At 43.0% G+C, this 18300-nt stretch overlaps 1 protein-coding gene across 1 annotated transcript in view; it reads left to right on the top strand.

Annotated features, from left to right (window-relative positions):
* LOC126470647 (protein obstructor-E-like) overlaps nucleotides 1–18300 on the top strand; it is an 89250-nt gene that overhangs the window by 57382 nt on the left and 13568 nt on the right. The window contains exons 2-3 of the mRNA XM_050098629.1: nucleotides 163–390; nucleotides 13626–13814. Of these exons, the coding sequence (XP_049954586.1) occupies nucleotides 163–390; nucleotides 13626–13814 (417 nt within the window). The remainder of the gene's footprint in view (nucleotides 1–162; nucleotides 391–13625; nucleotides 13815–18300) is intronic.

Genomic DNA, 18300 nt, shown 5'->3' with positions numbered 1-18300 from the left:
CAGCGCTCGGCAGACCGGATGATCACCCACCCAAGTGCTATCCCAGCCAGACAGTCCTTAACTTCGGTGATCTTACGGGAACCGGCAGTACCGCTGCGGCAAGACCGTTGACCATCGATCTTAACACTGGGTGTCTAAAATGCAAGTTTTTGTTGTTTACAGGAGGCAGCGAGGCGCAGAAATCGCGTGACCAGGAAGACCCGTGCAAAGTAAAGTCGCGCGTCGTGGGCGACGTAACGTACTGCGACCGCTACTGGGAGTGCGTCAACGGCCAGCCGGAACTCTACGACTGCCCCAACGGGCTGGTGTTCGCGGGCAAGCACCGTGGCGTCACCGAGGGCTGCGACTACCCCTGGCGTTCCAACTACTGTGACGGCAAGCAGCTAGCCAGTAAGTACCCAGCAGTCTTAGTGGTCTACCCCAACTCTACATGACCCCTCCCGTTGATCCTTTGGCGAAATAAAATGGTCAAGGACTTGCCTTGCCCGTGAAGTCTCAAACTTTGTCAGGTTCATCACTTCCTTAGAACAACTTCTTCCCTTACGTTTACGCAATTCTTCACTAATGCACTATCCAGCAGATTGCTCCATTTCCCGTCGGCTCACAGCGTCCACCAGAAACGATCTTTCCAATCGTACGTCTGTATCTCAATATATAGGTTGCACTTCGTAAACATCTCAAGATATATTCGTCTTTTGGATCTGCAGCTCTTGTCTTTTTTCCGTGTTTGCAGTTAAATTACTGGATATAAGTCCGCCTTTTATGCAAAAACACTGTTTTTCTTGTTATTCAGATTTGTTTTGGCACCTCTGTGCTATCCTCAGTGAGTTTTGTTTATTGGAAACGTGATACACAAAGTACATTAACATGTGTGTGGAGTGCCCTCAGAACGTAAAAGAAGAAAGATCAGTCACAACAAAACATGACAAACTGTCCGTGCAGGACACTATACAGATGGTCCTGCAAAACCACATAATGTAAAATAACGTTTTCAAAAAACAAAACCCACTGAGGATGGCACAGAGGTGGCGAAACAGTGTTTTGCATAAAAGGCGGACCTGTATTCAATAATCTCAAGATATCGAAAGATGGTTTTCGGCAAAATGCTGAGCCTTCTTCTGAATGTCAATGCTCTTAAATTCTGCACCAAGATATTAAAGAAAACTTCATTTTGTTTAACGAAGCTGTGTTCTTTAATAACAGAAATGAAGAGTTACTGAAAAGAATATGCAGATATAACTGTCAGTAAAGTTTGATTTGAAATTTGTCTGAAAGGTGTCGGGAAACATGACGTTTACGTTACAAAGTAAATGAAACTGTGCTCTATCGACAGTTGCGGCCAAAGCCGTATAACGAAAATCCTTTCTATAAGAGATCTACAATACATTTAAATAGTCTTCTAACAAGGCACAGTTGCTTCAGAATCTACATCTATACTCCGAAAGGCACATTATGTTGTGTGGCGGAGGGTATGACCATCATTCCCCGCTTTCCTGTTCCTTTGGGTAAGCCTCTGCATGAGGTCTAATTCCTCTGATTTTCCCATCAACTTCACGTGGGTGAAAATAATACGTTGCCTTGTTTTCGGAACATACGCTATCTCTGGGAGTAAAAGGTGACGGGCGTTGACCACGCAATAAAACACTCGCCCCAATGAGTACTAGAACTTGTCGAGAACCGTGTTCCGATTTTTGAGCTATTTTTGAAACGTTATGGCCGTCTGCGTAACGTGCCATACTGCCCATACATCTGGGCCAACACCGAAACGGATGATCCAATGGTTAGTACTCTCGACTCGTATTCGTAGAGACCGGGATGTCACAACCACCATAAAAAAGTCAGACTGTCCGAAATTAGATCTTCTTAAATCAATTCAGAAGAAAAACCAACGATAATACAGAGATTCTGATAAATCCCATCGTGCACAAGAGAAGCGTTACGCATTGTATTAACGCTTTATTTTACGTACCATGAGCGCTGACACGTGCTCAAATGATATAGAAACAAACAGACCAATGATGCCATTATAAGGTAATCCTGCTGGCTAAGAACTTCCCCCGTATAATGACTTTCGCTTTCTCATCTGTAACTCTAAATGTGTTTATCCGCTTTACATAGTTTTCGTAAGTTCGCTCTGTGGATAAATCGTCTCGACCTTAAGGACTAAGCTGTTTACGTCAGCGTCCCTAAGTGAGTGATTTCAAACAGAGATGGAAAAGTTTTGATACACGTTTAACGATAACGTTTAAGATCTAAATGACCTTATAAGTATAACAAGACGTATAGTATTTCTAACTACTGAATCAGAATAACAGCCACGCTTTCCGTCTGAAAACTTATTACATTACTGTTAAGGGAAAAACTTTTGGGTAGTTCAGTCTAGTCTAGATCAAGAAAGGAAGGTCGTGCAAATCAAACGCTTCTCAAGTCTGCTTCAAGAGACGAAGAAGAGGCAGAAATGCAGTAATAATATTAGTAATGAACCAAATTAATAAAATTTATTCTTTATGACTTTAAGATTTTGTGTCTTTGCCTTTCAGTAGAGAGAGACTTCTAGCTCATGTATCTTAGAGCTGTATTTTTTTTATTTATTTCAAGAACTGTGCATTTTTGAGGAATATGAATGAATAAGATTAAGACTGCAGAAAGAGATGTTTTCGAGACCAAGACAGATTAGTATAGAACTCGTGGATAGGGCAAAACTGCTCGCTGATAGAAACATCGAGATAATTTTCTGGAGAAGCGGGCTAAAGATATCGGTTCGGTCATTCAGACACTGATTCTCCGCAGTTTCTCTAAATCATTTCAGATGAACGCCAGGGTGGTTGAACCGGCGAGGCATTGCACTCAAGGTCCTTAAAAAATTGGAAATTTGTGGTAAGATCGTATGGGACCAAACTGCTGAGGTATCGGTCCCTAAGCTTACACACTACTTAATCTAACTTAAACTAACTTACGCTAAGGACAACACACACACCCATGCCCGAGAGAGGACTCGAAATTCCGACGTGGGGAGCCGCAAAAAGCGTGATAGGACGGTCCTTAAATCGGTTCCTCCAGTGACTATCTCAACGACATCTGCTGCATAATAGAAAAGTATTAACCTTTTGCGGTCGATTCAACCGATCGCAGTAGTATTCAGCTCACTACCCAACCGATGTTGAGCGTCTCTGTCGCTCGTGTCTGTAGTAATGTTTTCAATACACTGAGGTTACAAGACTCATGAGATATCTCTTAATATCGTCTCACACCTCTTTTAACCGGCGTAGTGCACCAACTCGACGTGCATGGTCTCAACAAACGTTGGAAGCCCTCTGCAGAAATACTGAGCCATCCTGCCTCTATAGTCATCCGTAATTGAGATAGCGTTGTCGGCGCATGATGTTGTGCCCGAACTGACCTCTAGATTATGACCCATAAATATTCGATGGGACATATATAGCGCAATCTGGGTGGTCAGATCATTCGCTCAAATTGTACAGAATGCTTTTCAAATCAATCGTGAACAGCTGTGGCCCGGTGAAAATTCTATCTTTGTATGGCAACATGAAGTCCATGAACGGCTGGAAATGATCTCCAGGTAGCCGAAAATAAGCATTTACAGTCAATGATTGGTTTAGTTTGACCAGAGGACCCAGTCCATTCCATGTAAACACAGCCCACACCATTATGTAGCCACCACCAGCTTGCATAGAGGCTTGTTGACAACTTGGGTCCAAAGCTTCGTTGGATCTGCGCCACACTCAAATCCCACCACTAGCTTTTACCAATTGAAATCGGAACTCTTCTGAGCCGGCCGCGATTTTCCAGAGTCCACCCGATAGGGTCACGAGCCCAGGAGAGGCACTGCAGAGCAAAAAATGGTTCAAATGGCTCTGAGCACTATGCGACTTAACTTCTAAGGTCATCAGTCGCCTAGAACTTAGAACTAATTAAACCTAACTAACCTAAGGACATCACACACATCCATGCCCGAGGCAGGATTCGAACCTGCGGCCGTAGCGGTCGCTCGGCTCCAGACTGTAGCGCCTAGAACCGCACGGCCACTCCGGCCGGCACTGCAGAGCAAGTCGTGCTGTTAGCAAAGGTACTGGAGTCGGTCGTTTTCTGCCATAGCCCGATAGCGTCAAATATCGTCGCACTGACCTAACGGATACGTTCGTCGTACGTCCCATATTGATTTCTGCGGTTATTTCGCGCAGTGTTGTTTGTCCGTGAGCACTGACAACTCTACACAAACGCTGCTGGTCTCGGTCGTAAAGTGAAGGCCGTGGGCTACTGCGTCGTACGTGGTGATAGGTAATGCCTGAAATTTCGTATTCTCGGCACACTCTTGTTACTGCGGATCTCGGAATCTTGGATTCCCTAACGGTTTCTAAAATGCAATGTCCCATGCATCTAGTTCCGACTACCATTCCGCGTTCAAAGTCTATTAATTCCCGTCGTGTGGCCATAATCACTTTGGAAATCTTTTCACATGAATCACCTGAGTACAAACGATAGCTCCGCCAATGCTCTGCCCTTTTTACCTTACGTACGCGATACTACTGCCATCTGTACGTGTGTATATCTCTATCCCATGACTTTCGTTACCTCGCTGTACATAACACGTGCCACTTAAACAGATGCTCTGTAACGTAGATCTCTGGCAGTAGGCAGCTTTTGATTGTCATAAGACTATAACGTTGGTAGTGGGCTGTTTTCACTCTTCTTGTTCATTGGGATTTCGTATACAGTTTCTTGTGCAAACGTTCGCATACTTTCCTTGATCTTCTCCGTAGCAATGTTCCAGGATACATCCAATTCCAAATTTTTAATGATGTTGTCTAATACTTCATCCTGCGGTGTCCATATTAAGAAAGCCTTTTCTTTTTGTTTTCTTTTATATATCTTAAGATTTGTTCATTATGTCTCTCAAGACATGTTATCATATCCGCATTTAAAATTGGCTTTTTGTTCTCTTGATTTATTATAATGAATTTTAACACAAATATCCCACATTTCACACCAAACTTCCAGTTCTTACATATTACTTCACCAGTAGGACTAAAGTCACCAATAACATCTTAAAACACTCGCTAAAAACCGAGACACTACTCTCATTCAATATTCAGTTACCTACGGCCAACTCAGAAATGTCCCAGAGTTTATCACGAAACTCTTGCCAACCTTTAAAATATCACCCTCTGTATAGGTTAATTGTCAGAGCAGTCGAATACATCCAGAGCCAAAATCTCCCTAAAACCTTACATCAGTTATCAGTAACAAAATTGAAAGCAACCTTACTCAAAGAATTCATCAATACCTGCCAACACGCCTACCTATTTACAATGTGACTTTCATCCCAACTAGTCCGCAAATGAACAACTTTTTTACATTGCACATTTTATTTTCGATCATTACACAAAGGAAGATTCACCATATTTGTGTCCATTGACATAATAAAAGCTTGAGATTGGATATGGCATTCCGGACAGCTCTTCAAGCTGCTAACCTATGTACTTTAAGTTAACTATGTCCACCTAATTCCATCCTACCTCCACCACAGTCTTTCCCGTGTCAAAAGCCGGCCGTTGTGGCCGAGCGGTTCTAGGCGCTTCGATCTGGAAGCGCGTGACCGCTACGGTCGCAGTTTCGAATCCTGCCTCGGGCATGGATGTGTGTGATGTCCTTAGGTTAGTTAGTTAGGTTTAAGTAGTCCTAAGTTCTAGGGGACTGATGATCTCAGATGTTAAGTCCGAGCCGGCCATGGTGGCCGTGCTGTTCTAGGCGCTGCAGTCCGGAACCGCGGGACTGCTACGGCTGCCGGTTCGAATCCTTCCTCGGACATGGATGTGTGTGATGTCCTTAGGTTAGTTAGGTTTAAGTAATTCTACGTTCTAGGGGACTGATGACCTAAGATGTTAAGTCCCATAGTGCTCAGAGCCATTTTGTTAAGTCCGATAGTGCTCAGAACCATTTGAACCATTTGAACCGTGTCAAAAACAACCGCACTTTCTCCCGCATCTTTCAACTCATTGCTGGTGTAGCTCAAGCCCCTGTCCTGGCCCTCCTTTCCATCCTTTACAAATTCTAATGGCTCTGAGCACTATGGGACTTAACTTCTGAGGTCATCAGTCCCCTAGAACTACTTAAACCTAACTAACCTAAGGACATCACACACACCCATGCCCGAAGCAGGATTCGAACCTGCGACGGTAGCGGTCGCGTGGTTCCAGACTGTAGCGCCTAGCACCTCTCGGTCACTCCGACCGGCCCATCCTTTACACCACAACGTTCCAAAACCTGCCCCCCCCCCAATCCCCCAACCCCACACACACCCCCTTGCCAAACCTGCTTCCTGTTATATGCTGACGACACGGCTTTCTTATCTGCACACCACACCCTCCAACTCTCCCATGCCTCCATCCAGTGTTACTTTAATCCATGGGTCGAGTAATGTAACACGTGCAAACTACAAGTAAATCAGCAGAAGAGCTAAGCCACCAACTTTTGCCACACCGGACACCGGTCCCGTTGTCCAAATTTGCAGGTGATCAGACATGATGCTTACGTACATGTCACCTATCAGAGTCATGTCTAGACGCATCAGGGTCCCATATCACTCCAACCGCACACGCCTCACATCATTACAGAGCCTCCCCATCAGCTTGAACAGTCTCCTGCTGACACGCAAGGTCCATGGATTCATTGGGTTGTCTCCATACCCGTACATGTCCATCCGCCCGATACAATTTGAAATGAGACTCGTCCGACCAGGCGACATGTTTCCACTCATCAACAGTTCAATGTCGGTGTTGACGGGCCCAGGCGAGGCGAAAAGCTTTGTGTACGCTAGTGGGCCTTCGGCGCCGAAAGCCCATGTCAATGATGTTTCGTTGAATGGTTCGCACGCTGACACTTGTTGATGGCCCAGCATTGAAATCTGCAGCAATTTGCGGAAAGATTGCACTTCTGTCACGTTGAACGATACTCTTCAGTCGTCGTTGGTCTCGTTCTTGCAGGATATTTTTCCGGCTGCAGCGATGTCGGAGATTTGGTGTTTCACCGGATTCCCGATATTTACAGTACACTCGTGAAATGGTCGTACGCAAAAATCCCCACTACATCGCTACTTCGGAGATGCTGTGTCCCATCGCTCGTGCACCGACTGTAACACCACGTTCAAACTCGCGTAAATCTTGATAACCCGCCATTCTAGCAGGAGTAACCGATGTAATAACTGTGCTAGACATTTGTTGTCTTACATAGGTGTTGTCGACCGCAGCGCCGTATTCTGCCTGTTTACATATCTCTGTATTTGAATGCGCATGCCTATACCATTTTCTTTGGCACTTTAGTGTGTTTCGCTTTGTTTGCTGAGTAAGTAACAAAAAGTTGAAAATAAAGATAAGTTTCCGTATAGAGATTCGACCTCACGATTCTGTACTTCTTCCGCTGCATCACCCGTTGCCTGGAAACTACACTAAGATAAATGGCTCATGCCTTTCCCGGCGCTCCACAAAATGCAATTTTTTCTTCACGTTTGGCCATCTGGAGCTCCCACTTGTATCACTTTCATTTCTGGCCGAGCCCTGTACGTACTATAACTCTGGACAAAAGCGCTCATGCGAGATGGTGCGGTCCCCTTGTTAGCGAAACCTTCAAATTAACGCAATGCCATCGCAGACCGTGATTAGAGAGTAGACTGCTTTCTCCTGTTCGTCAATTCTAAGAACAATTCGTATGTCGTAACAACGGAAAATGGGGCGACGGTTGTCTGAAGCAACGTCAAGTTGCAGCACCTCGTCGGTAATGAGTTTCACCGAGGATTACTACATTCTGTTCTTCAGCTAAATGTTTTCCTGTCAGGATGGAATTCACGTCTTCATTCACAGAGTACGTTATAAGTTGATAAAGGAAGCTCTGGTTCACGTAATGGCTTAAGAATGAGTTCAGGCTTAAGGACAACTGTAGTACTCATGCAGTCTCTTTCTATAAAAGTGTAACCAGATGTGGTATTAAAATACTTTCTTTCAGCCCGCACTCATTTCAGTATGTTAATAGTTAAACAACATAGTAACAAAATTAGGAACTTCCGTATTTCTGTGCCTCTTCCAATAACATCCTCATAGTTTCAAGATGTCTAACGGAAGTTTCCAAGTGTGTTTTCTGCACCAGCGCTACCAACAGCATTCTTACTTTTGGATTCATCCAAGATATGAAGTCCGTGGAATGCAGTCAAGTTTGAATATCATTTTTATTTCATAAACAAACACATTTTATGGGGACCATCAAATGCAGGGATACGTAATTTCATTTTCTTTCACGGTCAGTAATCAGTCTTCCCAATTCAGAAACAGTTTTGAAGATTTGTGAAGAAAATGTGGAAATACGTTCTTCTGATGTAAACGCTAACCGTAGTTATATTATTTATGTAGTGTGCAAGCAGAAATAGTGTTTAACAAGAAGACTGCTCTCTCATTATCTTTTCATATCTCTTATATGTCTATAAAGTGAAGGGACGCTCGTGTAACTATTTAGACCTTATCACTTACCGTATCATGCAGGTGGAGTCTCAAAGAAAATTAAGGCAACAGGGTACAGTTCGAGAACGTATCTGCGTTATTTCAGTAAATGTCAGACTGCATTTCGTAATTTCTTTCCATAAGCTTCATAGTCCAATTTCATACGTTTGGAAACGTGCATAGATGTATCGATAAGCGTCAGAGGTGAAGTGGTGATAATTATATGTTATTTCACTTACAAAACACTATACCCGGCGAGCATGCTGCGTGTTAACGCACAATGATCCAAAACAGAAAGCATTCCTATTAAGTAACTGTTACTGCAAGTCTTGGTGCGTAACGTGGATTTGACTCATCTGTATCTCATACACGTTAGAACTAACGAAATTTAAAGGCTTTTACACGCAAATTATACTTGTTATGTTTCATTCCACAGGTGCAGTGAAGTAATGTGAGTATGATTAATAACATAAGCGTACGTAGAGAAGGGCGTTTGCCAGTGCCCATCTACGCTGATGTATTTTACTCAACCTCGTATTGTATTCTAAATGTTCCTATATCTCATTTTATTCACTTAATACTTCTATGATGTTTTTGTACTTAACGTCTTCGACTCTAAGAGACTGTACCATGCAATGAGTGCCGTAGATCTTGTAGGACGATCTGAAATTTTGAACTTTCTCACACATTCATCTTCCAATCTTATTGGTTCATGCTACAATCTTTAATTTGGAAAGTAAGTTATTTGTACTTTTTCTCGGCGTTTTTGATACACACATCATAAAAGTTTTGCATCACCACGGTTCCGAGAGTTCCGGAACTCGTACAGAAAATTGGAATATAGATCAAGATAAACATCATTTCCGCCCTTTTTATTGCTCATGAAAACCACACATTGCATGTTGTAGCACCATACAGCGAGACCTTCAGAGGTGGTGGTCCAGATTGCTGTACACGCCGGTACCTCTAATACCCAGTAGTACGTTATCTTTAACTGATGCATGCCTGTATTCGTCGTGGCATACTATCCACAATTCCAGATTGTCCTACTCCTCAACGGCAATTCGGTGTAGATCCCTCAGAGTGGCTGGTGGGTCACGTCGTCCATAAAAAGCCTTTTTCAATCCATCCCAGGCATGTTCCATAGGGTTCATGTTTGGAGAACATGCTAGCCGCTCTAGTCGAGCGATCTCGTTATTCTGATGGAAGTCATTCACAAGATGTGCACGATGGGGGCACGAATTGTCGTCCATGAAGACGAATGCCTCGTCAGTATGCTGCCGATATGGTTGCACTATCGATCCGAGGATGGCATTCACGTATCGTACAGTCGTTACGGCGCCTTCCATGACCACCAGCGGCGTACGTCGGCCCCACATAATGCCACCCCAAAACAGCAGGGAACCTCCATCTTGCTGCACTCAATGGACGGTGTGTCTAAGGCGTTCAGCCTGACTGGGTTGCCTGAAACCAAATGTCCGATGATTGTCTGGTTGAAGGCATATGCGACGCTCATCGGTGAAGAGAACGCGATGGCAATCCCGAGCGGTCCATTCGGCATGTTGTTGGGGCCCATCTGTGCCGCGCATGGTGTCGTGGTTGCGAAGATGGAGCTCGCCATGGACGTCGGGAGTGAAGTTGCGCATCATGCAGCCTATTGCGCAGAGTTTGAGTCGTCACTCAACGTTCTGTGACTGCACTAAAAGCATTGTTCAACATGGTGGCGTTGCTTTCCAAGTTCCTCCGAGCCATAATCCGTAGGTAGTGGTAATCCACTGCAGCAGTAGCGCTTGAGCGGCCTGAGCGAGGCATGTCATCGACAGTTCCTGTCTCTCTGTATCTCCTCCATGTCCGACCAACATCGCGTTGGTTCATTCCACCTGGACACTTCCCTTGTTGAGAGCCCTTCCTGGCACGAAGTAACAATGCGGACGCTATCGAACCGCGGTATTGACCGTCTAGGCATGGTTGAACTACAGGCAACACGAGCTGTATACCTCCTTCCTGGTGGATTGATTGGAAATGATCAGCTGTCGGACTCCCTCCGTCTAATAGGCACTGCTCATGCATAGTTGTTTACATCTTTTGGCGGATTTAGCGACATCTCTGAACAGTCAAAGGGACTGTGTCTGTGATATAATATACGCACTCAACGTCTATCTTGAGGAGTTCTGGGAACTGGGACGATCAAAACTTTTTTTGATGTGTGTATTTGAAACCCGACTAGTTACTCACTGTATTAGCAACCGCAGTTGAATGAAGTGGTCATTTGAAGCCCAAGTAAACCAAATTGAGCTGTCTTTACTTGTATTACGGTGTGATGTGGTGCAGCAATGAGGGCATTGAAGTCGCGTTCGGGAGGAGCAGGATTCGAATCGCCGTCCGAACATCCGGATATAGTTCTGCCTTGATTTTACAAAAAGGCCTGACAGCTCCTTTAAATTTTTAGTATCGGTTTCCTGCCATACGTCCAATTTCCGTCTCTAACGATCTCAATGTTGACGCGGCAGTAAACCTTCATTTTCCTCTCTTCCTCTGTTATTTGGTTTGAAGTCTGAATATTTAGTATTATATCAGTTCCTGTTTTGTTCCTGCAGGAATACGTTGTCCTTTTTTACTTTCTGGCTGCAGAACACGGCTGGTGTTCTATCTGCTCCTTCTGTTCGTTTCTGCAATGTTTTCATCTTATCGACCTGTACCTTACCGTATTCATAAGACAATGTTACTTGCATTTATAAGTAATTAACTTCATGGTCAGGCAGTTTTTGCAAATTAAGCGCAACTGGTGAAATGTTGCAGCTTCATATTGCTGCTTAATTCTAGATTAATGACTTTGCTTTGACTTTTGTCACAGTTACTCCCTCTGTTTACTAGCTGGGGAATCATGAATCAGTGACACTGAGTATTAAAACCACGCCAGATGTACTCATGGGAATAAAACTAGAAAGTAGTTATACAAATTTTCGAAAGAACTACACTTCAGTAGTAATGGAGAAGTCTGTCATTGATAACATTCTTATTGAAATTATTTATTGTCCGACGCACTCAGATAAAATTCGGTCGTTACCGGCCACCATCAGATCTGAATGATAAGCTCCAGCGCCATTTCTGAATCCAACGCAGCACCGGCGGTCAACGCAGCACCAGTGGTGGCGAAAGCGGTGTGCTAAACAGGTGCTCTTCGATTACTGACATTCAGTGACTTGGTGACCAAACCGGTTGATATTCCCAGACAGATTTAAATATGCAATTGTCAGGCCAGCTATATTAAGTCTTGGGCATACACACTGAAGTTTGCCTGGGAATATCAACCGATGCTTCATGCTTTGCTCAACGAGTTATTGAATATCATTGTCGTAAAGCACCTGTTTAGCCTCACCGCTGATGCTGAATTCCGAATCGACGCCTGGGCTTGTCCCTCAGATCTGAAAATTACCGGTGACGGCCGAGACTGACAATTTCCTATCGATATTTTACGTGGCTGTTCCGCATAATCAATCATATTAGAAGCTTATATCTACGCCCAAGAAATATCACACAGTATATTATAGATACGACTATACACTGCTGTAAAATAATTTTTTATCACTGTTTATCTTAACATCCCAAAATTAGAGTATATGTTGAGGAGGAGATAAAGATAGTTAAGGAAGGGTTGGAAGGAGGGGAAGTGGTCCCTTCTGTAAAGAGCAAACAGCAGAACTCGTTATTTGCCATACACGCCACACCTGTCGCTGTATAAATGATGTGCGCACTTCAGTTACACAGGGTGATTTCGTGATTATGTATCCAACTTTTAGCGATAATGAGGAACGGTAAATCTATCAATCTGAGATGAGGGACGCTGGTCCCGAAACGACCTAGTCGAAAGTTACAAGTGAAAGTCTTTCTGATACCCCTGACTGTGGAATACATGTGCCGGTAGTGTTGTTGCTAAGATTGGCTTCAAATGGCTCTGAGCACTATGGGACTTAACATCTGAGGTCATCAGTCCCCTAGAACTTAGAACTACTTAAACCTAACTAACCTAAGGACATCACACACAGCCATGCCCGAGGCAGGATTCGAACCTGTGACCGTAGCGGTCGCGCGGTTCCAGACTGAAGCGCCTAGAACCGCTCGGCCACTCTGGCCGGCTGCTAAGATTATAAGATAAGCAATTTTCAGAGGTGGTAGCAGGGACCAAAACAAGAAAGACGTATAGAAAACATGGGTCCCGAAGTGCGTACCTTAAGAACTATGAGCACTCCATTTCCGATACTGTGAAACCCATCTCGTTTTTTGCAGATTCTTTGGTTTTCACTTTTTAGAGGAGATGGTATGGACCAAAACAAGAAAACAATGTTCAGTAAACAAGGGCTCTGAAGTCCATACCTTAAGAGCTACTCTGACACCCAACTCTTCTACTCAACAAGTGCCCATAGCTCTTAAAGTATGGATGTTATACACCGTATTTACTAGACTTTTCCCTTGTTTTGCTGCATACTACGTCCTCCAAACACATGGAAACCAAATATCTCCCAGTAGAAGAGATGTGTTTCACAGTATCCAAGATTAACAAGTGCTCATAGGTCTTAAGTTATGCATTGTATGGTCCATGTTTACTACACTTTTCTTTCCTGTTTTGGTCGATACTACCACCTCTGAAAGTTTCCTACCCTAAAACCGAAACCACAACAGTATAGGTACATGTAATCCACTGTCAGAGATATCAGAACGATTTTCGCATACAACCTTCGACTCGATTGTTTTCGGACCAGAGTCCTTTACCCCAAACTGATACCTTTACCCTCCTCCATTATCCCTAAAAGTTTGTAACATCATCACGGAACCACCTTGAATATGACAACCTTACTCAAATAGTCAATCTTATAAAAATTTACACGTTGAATTTCGAAGACACCATGCAGCACTTCGTGCAATCTCCCTGTTCATCCTCGAGTAATAAATTGTATGCTTCTGCTATAAAATGCTGCTTACGAGACACGGAGCTCTTTTGCACTAATCCCTCTTTTATTGTATATTTTTCTTTCAGACCCACAAACACAGTGAACATCGGGATTCAGTGCCATAAAATAATATGTATGCCGTGGCTTTAGCGCATGTCCTATCTTGCAGACCCACCCATCTCCACGGAGCACTGTGATTGGCTGTACGGCATCTTCGGGCACGAGACGTCTTGCACGCGCTACTGGACGTGCTGGAACGGCACCTCCACCGAGCAGCTCTGCATCGGCGGCCTTCTCTACAATGAGGACACGCATTCCTGCGACTGGCCCGACAACGTAGACGGCTGCCAGAAGCACCGTAAGCAACACACGCATCATGAAATTTACTCTCGGCATTACTAGTTACAATAACGAGAAGGGATAGTGTTCAGTGTGACCTGCACGCGATAACTCGATACTTGGTATGACCCGAAGCTACGCCGTATTCTGCCATACGACAAGCATGGTTCAACACATTTTGAAATGACGGCTGTACTCCATTAGTAGGTGTTTATTGGGTTTCCTGGGAATTTACCTAAAGCTAAACCTGAAGCTTTTGGACGATAATTTGGAAATTTGTAGTATGTTCCTATGGGACCAAACTGCTGAAGTCATCGGTCCCTAGACTTACATACTACTTAATCTAACATAAACTAACTTACGCTAAGGACAACACACGCGCCCATGGCCGAGGGAAGACTCTAACCTCCAACGGGGGGAGCCATGCGAACCGAGCAAGGCGCCATAAGACCACGCGGCTACCCCGAGCGGCTTGGACGATGAAAGATGCCCATTACTCAAGTCATTTTGACATTAAATGTGGTCAGAAGTCTGAAATATCATCATTCTACATTAGTTAAACCCATAAAATTTGTCTTTACAAAAATATTTGCCTGCGATCCCAAATTGCGGAGCTAATGACCGTCACGTAAATGAAAGACCATCGAATAAAGATTGAAAATGAAATTTTTACTCATTAAATTAGTTCGTCACGCTCCAGATTCTCGAGATCTTTTTCGAGGTGTATGCCATATAAGGGGGATATACAGGAAACCATATTCTGAAAATGCCTTCGAAACGTCTGGGCGTTCTTCATACCAGTCCGCGATGATTCAGGATCTTCCATTACAGCTCTGACTCTAGACGAGAGAGAGAAATCAATGAAAATCGTGTACCGGCAAAGTTCTGATCGGGGATCGAAGTTTCTCGCACCGAAATCCTTGTATAAAATATTAATCAGTTTATTTTCCGAGTCAGGTCTGTGTTGAAGCTAGAATTTTTGACGAAATCGCCCAATTGCTTCGTCAGGAACAAGTGATTCTCGTGTCTGCTGTTGTTGTGATCATTCATAACCCGTATACGGATTGTGATTGGTCGTTGTAAGTCATAATTACGTAATACTGCCAGACATTGTGTCCATGTCTGCTAAATTTAATTTAATGCGAATATGAGAATAATGCTGATGACATGACTTGGATACCAGAGTAAACTTTTCGATTTGATGCCACTGCCGTTTCGATACTACTACGAATTTATTCAAATAACTACAAGTTAAACAATAAAAAGGCTAAATGAGCTGCATTTCAGACTCGTACCCTATGTGGTTTCCAGGAACATAACCTGGAACCTCCGCGTCAGTAGCTAGCTAGATTGAGCACTACCGTATTTTACGAACTAAAAGACGCACCTTTTTCTTCGAAATATTGACTTCAAAATTCAGGTGCTTCCTATACTTGAAACTTATATAAAATTTATATAAAAGTTAAAATTCCCTCGAGTCTTAAAAATGGCCATATATTCGATGCAGCGGGAAACCTATCTCTATCTGGCAACACTGGATTCAACTGGGAGCAGCAGTGTACCGACGCGATGAACATGAGTTACGGGGATTCACAAGCCTGCTAATATAGTGTCCCTCCCACTCCGCCATTAAAAATCCGGAATACTGTCTAGCCTATGATGAAATACTGCAGTTACTGTATAAAGTGCCAGTGAACTTGAATTTAAAGTGGTTAGTGTTATCGGTAAGAGCGCAATATTTTTGTAGCTAGTTTCGTAATGGAAAAATAAAAGGTATTTATAGCAGCTGAGTGGCATATCGACCCTCCACCAACAGAAAAACCATTGGCGATTGGCGGGCTAGTGAAGAAGAAATGGAAAAAATGAAGAAGACTGAAGGTGCAAATAGAGCACTGAATGCGATATGGCCAAAACTAGAAAATGACGTATCGAAATGGATTCAAGGACACCGTCGAAATGGGATTGGTATTAACACAGGAATACACTCTCGTAAGCTTGCGCTACAGTGGCACTTAACAGACTTTAAGGGTGGAGTTTGGTTGGTGCTACAGGTTTATGTAGCGTCATGGACTCAGCATGCGAACCAAAACGAAATTATCTCAGAGAATGCCACAAGAGTATTAAGGGAAAATATTATCTTTCCATCGCTTTATTATTCAACATCGAAAGAAAACAATGTGAAACTAACTCAAATAGCGAATATTGACGAAACTCCACTGACATTTGATGTGCCGAGTAATAGAAATGTTGCCATGAAATGTGCTAAAACTGTAGCTATAAAAACAAGTGGACATGAAAAAATGCATTAAATTGTTGTCCTTTCATGTTGTACCGACGGTACTAAACTTAATCCAACGATCATTTTCAAGCGCAAAACAGTGCCAAAAGCACATACATGACAAGGGTTGGATGGACGAAACTTGCATGAAATTGTTGATTAACAGAGTGTAGGAGAGAAGGAAAGGTACTTTATTGAAGAAATGTTCTCTTCTTGTACCAGATCTGTTTAATAGTCATTAGAAAAATTCTGTTGAAGAGAAATTGAGACAGGGAAGTATGGAGCTTCCTGTTATTCCGGGAGAACTTACTCCACAAATGCAACCTTTTGATGTCTCGAAAAATAAACCTTTTAAAGTATATATGAGAGAAGAATGGAACAAATGGATGATGGGTGAAATCCAACATGAATTCACGCCGAAGGGAGCTTTAAAACGACCTTCAATCAAAGAAGTGCGTAAGTGGATAAAACAGTCGTGGCCTAGAGTGAGATAAGATATTAATGTTGAATCTTTCAAGAAGTGCGGCATAAGTAACGCTCTCGATGGCAGTGAAGACCATCTTATATACGAAGCGGACAACGATGACGACGAAGAAGAGGAAGAAGAAGAAAAAAAGAAGGAGAAAGGTCAGATGACAATTTTCAGATATTTTAAGGGATCAGTTCGGTTTAATAAACTAAGAATTTTTTTGTAGTCTGACTTTGCAGTTTAATAATAAAAACGGTTAAAAAATTGAAATTTCTTAAAAATTAAGGTGAATCTTATAGTCCGCAACGTCTTGTAGTCCGTAAAATACGGTAGATGATTGAGGTGGGCAGTAATAATACTCAGACGCATGTGGCAGATTTAGCTACAATTACCACCTCCGAAAAATTAATTTGTTATCTCTTCAACTATTTGACAACATCACCTCTGAGAAATAATTGCGAGCTATTGAGCGATAGAAAGTCGCAGGACTCCAACATCCACCGAATACACTGGAGAGAGAGAGTGGTTTGAGTCCGTGCCGAAAATTTCTAGTGGGATTTCCTGCCACACGGTACACAACGTTACGTAAACGTGCGTTGCCTATGTAGCCTTTCTCTTAGCGGCACCGGTTCTGGCATATTTAATCAGAAACTGCAGTGTAATGTTCCGAATGATAGTGGACATGTAACGATTTACTCGTTTAGCTGCAAAGTCTTCGAGTATTTCTACAAGTTTTATGATTTTTTATTAAGTTTGAAGCGATCTTAGATTTCAGCAGATCTGTGACACGAAAAAAAAAATCATTATGTTAATTCGGAATCCCCTCCCGCGATCCCGTTCTAGCCATGCCGAAAGCTCCGTAGTGTCTACTGTCCAGTGTCCATACTCCACAATCATATTATTTGCTAAAGTTTCGACAGAGATATGTCGTATCATCACTGAGCACAGTTCCTCCACTCCTCATACTTCTCACAATCAGAATTTTTTCGTGTTAGCATCCCTCTTTCACAGGTGTTCATACAGCACAGAAAGTCTAAAAATAAGCTTACTTTTAGACAGCACTTTTGCAAATGGAGATTAATTATTTGCCTTTCATTATTGTTTGTTCCATAATAAATCCAAATTACGGTTGTCGAAAGGGATGTCACTAACCTCAAACAATGAAAAATACGTTTGATATTATTTAACTGCACCGTTCTGTCTTTGTAAGATTGTGATTATGGTCACCTTACCTCTGACAATCTGTATGTAGAACGCAGAAAAATCTGCATCCTTTTAAGTTGCTTCATCGAACTTTCCTGGGTTGAGGAAGAATTTGTACAGAATTCATGATCGTAGTTCGAAGAAGCCAGTTTTTATGTTATGTTCGGCGCCTTTCCGTTCTGGTCTAAGATAGAAATGAAATCTTCACCGAATGCTATGTTATCTGCCCCACGTACGGGCTAATATTTTGACACTTCTTACCATGAGAAAAAGATTGAATAATCTACGAAAGGATAACGTTCTACGAGTCGGGACGTGGAATGTCAGAAGCTTGAACGTGGTAGGGAAACTAGAAAATCTAAAAAGGGAAATGCAAAGGCACAATCTAGATATAGTAGGGGTCAGTGAAGTGAAGTGGAAGGAAGACAAGGATTTCTGGCCAGATGAGTATCGGGTAATATCAACAGCAGCAGAAAATGGTATAACAGGTGTAGGATTCGTTATGAATAGGAAGGTAGGGCAGAGGGTGTGTTACTGTGAACAGTTCAGTGACCG

Source organism: Schistocerca serialis, chromosome 3, assembly GCF_023864345.2.
Source record: "Schistocerca serialis cubense isolate TAMUIC-IGC-003099 chromosome 3, iqSchSeri2.2, whole genome shotgun sequence".
Taxonomy (NCBI): Eukaryota; Metazoa; Arthropoda; class Insecta; order Orthoptera; family Acrididae; genus Schistocerca; species Schistocerca serialis.
This window is presented reverse-complemented; position numbering and strand designations above follow the sequence as displayed.